Source organism: Biomphalaria glabrata, chromosome 14, assembly GCF_947242115.1.
Source record: "Biomphalaria glabrata chromosome 14, xgBioGlab47.1, whole genome shotgun sequence".
In the NCBI taxonomy this organism is placed as follows: Eukaryota; Metazoa; Mollusca; class Gastropoda; family Planorbidae; genus Biomphalaria; species Biomphalaria glabrata.
Genome location: NC_074724.1, coordinates 21,321,081 through 21,328,315, shown reverse-complemented (window position 1 = coordinate 21,328,315; position 7,235 = coordinate 21,321,081). Strand labels below are relative to the sequence as shown.

The 7,235-nt window shown below is 37.2% G+C and overlaps 1 protein-coding gene across 1 annotated transcript in view; it reads right to left on the bottom strand.

Moving 5' to 3' along the window:
* Positions 1–301: 301 nt before the first annotated feature.
* The window catches only part of LOC106075876 (alpha-1A adrenergic receptor-like), a 34,542-nt gene continuing 27,608 nt past the window's right edge, over positions 302–7,235 (bottom strand). Inside the window, exon 3 of the mRNA XM_056010880.1 lies at positions 302–1,528. Coding sequence (XP_055866855.1) covers positions 484–1,509 — 1,026 coding nt within the window. The 5' untranslated portion in view covers positions 1,510–1,528 and the 3' untranslated portion in view covers positions 302–483. The remainder of the gene's footprint in view (positions 1,529–7,235) is intronic.

Here is a 7,235-nt window from a genome sequence, read left to right as displayed (position 1 = left end):
GTCGGACAGACATTCCACACAAAACTAATAGCGTCTTTTCCCCATTCGGGGGCCGCTAAAAAAACACAAATAAATCATTAACTTTAAAAAATTAAAAAAACACTAATAAATCATTAACTTTAAAAAATAAAGAACACTAATAAATCATTAAATAAAAAAAAACACTAATAAATCATTAACATTAAACGAAAATCTGACCTCAACATCATCTGCCCTATAGATCGAAAGGTCTGAAAGGGGAACTTAACAAAAAACTGATTCACTTAAAAATGTGGATGAAAAATTAACATAAGTACTGGTAGACAAAAAATACTTTTATTGCTTAAAACATTCGTCTCTTTCCTTTTAAAATTCGTACAACTTTTCCATTGAATTAATTGTAAAAAATCTTAACCGTCTTTCAATGCGCTATTAGAAAACAAAAGTAACCAATATTATAGACCAAGTCTTAAGGGTCGCAGCACAAAAAAGGTGGCATACTGACTAGTCTATGATCTGTCTACATCTGCATAGATATACCATATCGTAGAATGTTTTCTTGAACTTTGAACTCATGTTAAAATAAATGAATATACTGACACAAGAGTTGATGGACTCCAAGAAGAGGGTCAGAGTTCCAGTGATAAAGAGAATATTTTGTTCTCGGCGTCCCACATTAAAGTCCGGCACCACGATGGCTGTCATAGTTGTGGTAATACCAGGGGCGTAGCACACGATGAAGACAACAGAGACGATGGCCACCATCTTGATCGCTTTTCTGTCTTTAACGCTAAGCGTTTCTCTCTCTTTCATCTCTTCATTTGACGCCACGCAATCACCTGATATGGATCTGCGCCATTTCGCCTTTCTGATCAAGTTGATGATAAGTATGACCGTAAAAATAATCAAGGCGACAAAGATTCCCGGAACGAGGAAGACCGTGTTGATGCCAAATGATATGCTATCGACAAGTGAGCGGTCATCTGTGTAGACCATTTGAAGAACGATTTGGTGTGAGACTGGATCTGGAACCCAGGCCATCCTGCTCGTATAGAAGACTGGGACGGTACTCATGGTCATAATGAGTGTGATCACCACCAGCAAGACATACGTCCTCCTTAAAGTAATGATTCTCTTCACCTTCAAAGGCATGGCTATACACAGACACCTCTCAAAAGACACAAAGGTCGTCATCCCACTGGAAACGCGGGAAAACGCAATGTGCGTCCAGCCGATGATGTAGGACAGGTCAAACGTGTTGACCGGGTAGCCCGCCTCGGTGATCAGGGGGCTGAAGCAGAGGCCGACGCCAAACATGGTGATGGTCACACCAACGTCGACGATGGACAAGGCAAAGAAGGTAACAGTGACTGTGTCCGCGAGCCCTTGCCTGGAAAAGACCACCACGTTGAGGATGTTGGTCAGTGCACCAAACGAACAGATCAAACCCGTCAGAATGGACAGTGTGACACCGTAGATGTGAAGGTCAGAGTCACTCGCTATACCGTGATCTAAAGACCCATTCCCCATGGTGGTGATAGACAATGTCCTGTAAAAATAATCGCTCAGTAAATATTGTTAATGATAAAATTAGATAAAATAACTAAATACAACAAGAAAAACATACAAAAAATACTTAAAACAAAAACAACATCAAAGCGTATGCGAAGTGTAATGTGCCAATTAGTTTGAATCATTCATGTAATTAAATGTGCAATAGATTTAGACCAACAACAATAAACCTGTACGATTAGAAATATTTTGAACAATTGTTTTTTGTTTAGCGCAATTTCATGCTTTTTTTTTTTTTTTTTATATATCTTTCTCACTACTCTATGATCATAGACATAAATAAATATAGACTGGCCGATTTAAGAGTTTTATGAAAAGAAAATTTTTGACTTGCAATTTTGTGTACTTTATTATGCAGCATTTATGAGCAGTATAAAAGTTAAGTATTCATATCTATTTCAGCCACACACCTATATATATTGTAATGTGTAGTTTGTTTAATCTCTAAGAATGAAGATCATGCAATTTTTCATAATTCGGAAATCCGAATACAATAGATATACATGTTTTCAAATTACATGAAGCTATGAAGTCTATATTTATTTATGTCTATGGCTATGATCCTATCACTTATCTGGGCCGGTTAGGAAAATCAGGGGGGGGGGGGGGGAAGGGAGTAAGAAAGGGATATCTCGGTGAATTTTTCAGTCATCGGTTTTTAAAAAGCATTCGTTCTACGACCTGAATTCCAAATCATGGCTCACACTTCCTCAAGCCGACATTCTAACCACTCTGTTAGTGAGTTGCTTATGAGTATATAAAATTGTATAATTATGTATTCTTTGTTTGAAACTTAATTTAAAGCGAAGACATATAAAGGGAACTAATTTAGCTTAAACCACCACTTCAGTCAAGTACAATTTCATTCCATTGTTAGAGACACCAAACAAAATAATTTATTAGCAATAGTTAATTAACTAATTGTTGTTTATTGATTCTTGTGTTGTCAGGTAATAAAACTAATTGTGCAAAATTTCAGCTTAATCTGAGTTTGGGTGTCGGAGAAATAACGTGTACAAAGTTGTGAGTTGATAAGAGCTTTGTAAAATAAAAAACTAGAATAATATGAAAAATGTCCAAAGGGAAAAACTGAATCTTTATAACCATATCTATCAGTACAGAAAGATTCAATGCCTTAATGAATATTAACCTAAATTAATTAATTACCAATAATTAAATTATTAATTGGTTATTAATTGGTTATTTTTTTTATTTATTCATACTTTTTTTTTAGGAATAATGAATCATATGCAAAGTGGGAAGCGTGGTCAAGAGGCTAAATATGCTTTAACTTGGTTTGGCTTGGCTACCTATGAAGGGGGCTCGAGGGTCGACGCCCGACTCTAGCAGTATTGTGTTTACTGAGTGCCTAAAAGCAGCACGGAAAACCTTCTCCCAGATACCCCCCCCCCTCCACCGGTCCACTAATGACATTGGAACATAGCGTACTGAGCATGCCATAGTCATGAAAGTAGCGCTATATAAAAGCTATAATTATTATTATTATTATTATTAAAGTTTCAACTGTGGATGGGAAGTGGAGAAATAACGTGGACGAAAAGTGTATCAGACAGACATGCAGAGTTGATAGAAGCTTTGTAAAAACAATAGATAGTTATTGTCTGTACATTTCAATAAATTGTATGAGTTATATACCACGTCCTTGCCAATGACTCATAGTTTTACGATTCTGTAGGTGTCGCATCTGGCAGACAAAATCAGTGGTACCGTTGCAAGGGTGAGCGATAGGATGGTTGAGAGTAAGCTCAAGATGAACGAAGACAAGACAGAAATAATTAAGATTGGCACCCGCAACAACGTCTCAAAAGTCGAGAGCACAGATTCTCTTTTTTATCACGAACTGCCAGGTTCCTTTTGTTCACTCAGTTCGCAATGTTGGAGTTTTCTTGAACTCAACACTATCTTTCGACCCACACATAAGTCAGGTCTGCAAAGGTTTATACCTGCAGCTGCGCAGATTAGGTCAGATCCGACCATATTTAACAACGGAGTCAACAAAAAAGCTAGCTGTGGCATTTATATTCTCACGCCTTAACAACTGCAACGCCGTGCTAGCAGATATGCCCGACGACAAAATAGCCAAGCTGCAACGTATTCAGAACAACGCCGCACGAATAGTCCTTAGAAAAACAAGACGAGATTCTGCTACTACTCTCTTGCGCACGCTGCATTGGCTTCCCGTAAAAGCAAGAATCAACAAGGTCGCCACACTTTGTCATCAGTGTATGTATAATAAAGAAATGCCCCTAAACCTTAGCGAACTGATCACTCCATGTGTCCCTCAGAGAGCCCTGCGCTCAATGGACTCAACGCTTCTAGTGGTGCCACGTTTCTCCCTTCGGGCTTTTTCAGTGCACGGACCAAAGGTTTGGAACTCATTCCACATGATCTCAGACAGACAATCTGCTACACTTCGACCTATCTGTTTAAAACTTTTGTTACATTAGTTTGTCAATTTATCTGTCGTGATTGTGTGTGTGAGGTTATCACAGCGCCTCGAGCCTACCTTTCGTCTGTTAACAGCGCTCTATATATTAAATTACTATTACATTATATCTGCCATCATTTAATATCTGCCACAAAACAAGTGTAGATTATTCATTAAAAATCGGTGACATTTTAATTGTCACACATTCAATCAACTCTTCAGTTAGAGACTAGTAGCATCAGAACTTTTAAGACAAGAAAATATTTCTGTTAATTTTTCTTCAGCAATAAGCATGTCAATTTAAATTTTAACATTTTCTTCTTGCCTCTGGTGTTTACAAATGTCACTTAGATCTAGTATTTAAATCTAGTGTAATTCGCCCTCACATTTTCTATCTTTTGGATTTTCCACATTGTACTTAATTGCTCAAGAAATGAAGAGCAATCAGCAATCCAATTAAAGTGCCTAACATAAATTTGCTTAAAGCACTTGTAACAAAGCGCTTGTAGGACCAGATTCGTCTTGTGGGCCTCTACAGGGGGTGGGGCAATGACGATTATGAATGTAAGTATTTAAACACCAAATTTAAAAAAAACTTGAGTACTTAACGGGACTGCAATATAAAAACTAAAGCCTTACAGATGCTAGAAACAAGGAGAAGGCTTAGACTCTATTAATAGCCAATGCCGGCAAGCGTAGTTTGGTTGTTGAATTTTGTTCCGCCAGGAATTGACTGATTGAGCAATTATCTGGCACTGTGTTTGATTTAATTAGATTGTAGACAGAACTCCTGCATGCAGAGAAAACGCCTGCAGTACACTGTCAATATCAACATTCCCAGTGATTCCTCCGGGTCAAAGTTCAAATAATTGCTATCAATATTTAGAGATCCCCAAGACTTACATTTCAGCAAGTAAATATTTGCATGGAAGCTAAGTCTATTGATATTGGAAGATAAATATACATTGCTAGCTTTAGTCAAACATTGTTAGACTACTTCACATTGATACAATTATCCTACTTTCTAATACGAACAAGTATAAAAAACCTTCATTTTGATTCAATACTAGTTAGACAAGCGGTCATTGTATTTTCTTTAGGTTCTAATGCTATACAACGACTCATTATATTTTCAGTTCAATGTAAAATGTAAGTGCAATCATATTTCATTTATTTTAAGCGACTCCGAAAAGGCACAAACTACTGTTATTAGTTTCATGTAGTCTATCTGCCTGTTTGACTGACAAGCCTTATGGCACGTTTACATCTAAAACATTATAAGCGCTTATGAAAATAAGCTTTCATAATATTTGTCAAGTGCTAAAGCTTGGTACGACAGCTACTTCTAGTGTTCTGAAACCCTGGTACGCTATTCTGCCTCAACGTGGCACTCGGGTGGAAGCGATCATTTGAGAAAGTGATTAGGCTAAATGAAAAGCAAAACAAAACTCCTGTGGGAGTGTCCAAGGGAATGTGAGAGCTTTCCCTTTGCACGGTGTGGAGTTGAAAGAGAGCTTCCACGTCCCTGTCGATAATCCAGGCGCCGTTTCTCAAGGGACGTTACACTAATGGCGAGTCCTGCACGGTTAGCTTGGTACAACATAGGAAAATGGGGAGGTTCCCGGTGTACTCGGCCTTCGGCCATGCATTCTAGTCCATGCACCCGGAGTGCCAGATATATCGGAAATAGCAATGCTTTACATAGGCATTGACTTGGATCTCTTCTAGACAGAGCGGTTGTTCAAGCAGGCTTACATGCCTGGAGCTCGAAGTGCCTTCGGCTCAGCTCTTTTGACAATCAAACGGTGTTCTGAAAACAAACAAAAAGTTGATTAAAATTAGTGGTTTCAACGGGTTTTGTTTTATGACAGTTACATTTAAGAAGAAAAACATTAAAAATATATTTTTTAAAAGACAATACTTTCATTGTATATCTGTCTGTTACCTTTTGTATAATAAAATATTTTCAATAACATTAATAAACAAAAATATTTGATTGAAAACGGGGATCGATTTTGACATCGCCATCTACGTGAACGTACATCGTTACCAATTCGGGCAGCGGTCAATGCAGACTTTTGCCATTATTTATTGATATTATCATTATATGGACATTTAGATCTAACACTAGACTTAGACTTCTGATTTAGAACTAGTCAATCTATATTAGATTTACGTAAAAATATAAATAAGGATTAGAAAATCTTTCAATAAACTTGAAGTAACTATAAATTGACTCAGTTATCTTATAATATCGGTCTTGTCATGAACATTAATTTTTCTAAGTTCATATATCAATAATGCCTTACATTCGGAATTTCTCGAATGCGATAGTCTTTTCAACAACGCGATAGTCCTCTCAAAACCGATGTTGGCTCTAAATCTAAGTTATTCTAAGTCTATTGCTCAAGCCAAATTTACTTTTATTTATTTTTTACTTTGAAAATTATTACGGTCAAACTAGAGTTTTCCCTGTGTTAACTTTCTAGGAAAATCGTTAGAGTCGTTTTTGATATCAGCATTCCAGGTTCCAGGTTTTACGAAGTTCTGACTTAAGTAGGTGATATTGTAAAAATGTTTTATTTTCCGAAGTCCTGTATTTAATAGCCCCCAACCCCCTCCCACAATATATTTTTTTTGGCCTGTGAATGACATAAAATGGGTTAATCTTTTATACTATCATCTGGACGTTTCAAAGCGAAACTAAAAATGGGTTAATCTTTTATGCTATCATCTGGACGTTTCAAAGCGAAATTCTTATTCACTATTTGGTCCATCTTCAGGCATGATTTAGATATTACACCCAGTCATTATCTAGAGACGCACATTATACACACTTAGATTATTGTCCCCTTTAGTTATACCCACTATGCTTCGAGCAGAGGGGCTTGTTAGTTTTGGTTGGCTACCCACCTAGAAGAAGGTAATCTGAATCCCAAACTCTGCTGCCTTGGGGCTATATTCTTATATAGGAAAGGCTTAGGAAGTCAACCCTGAGTTAGGAGTCGGTGACCCTTAGGCAGCTTGTAGCACACAGTGTTACATCCTGGCATAAGATTAGTCTTTTGAATGCCACACACCCGTCTTCGTACACCGTTTTCTTAAAAAATAATGATATATTCATGTTGTTATATTAGCATGGATTGTAAACTAAATCTAAATCTAAGGTCTTTATCAACAATTGATCAGTCACCAGTGGCCAAAACGTTTGAAAGGGAAGCAATCGAGATAATAA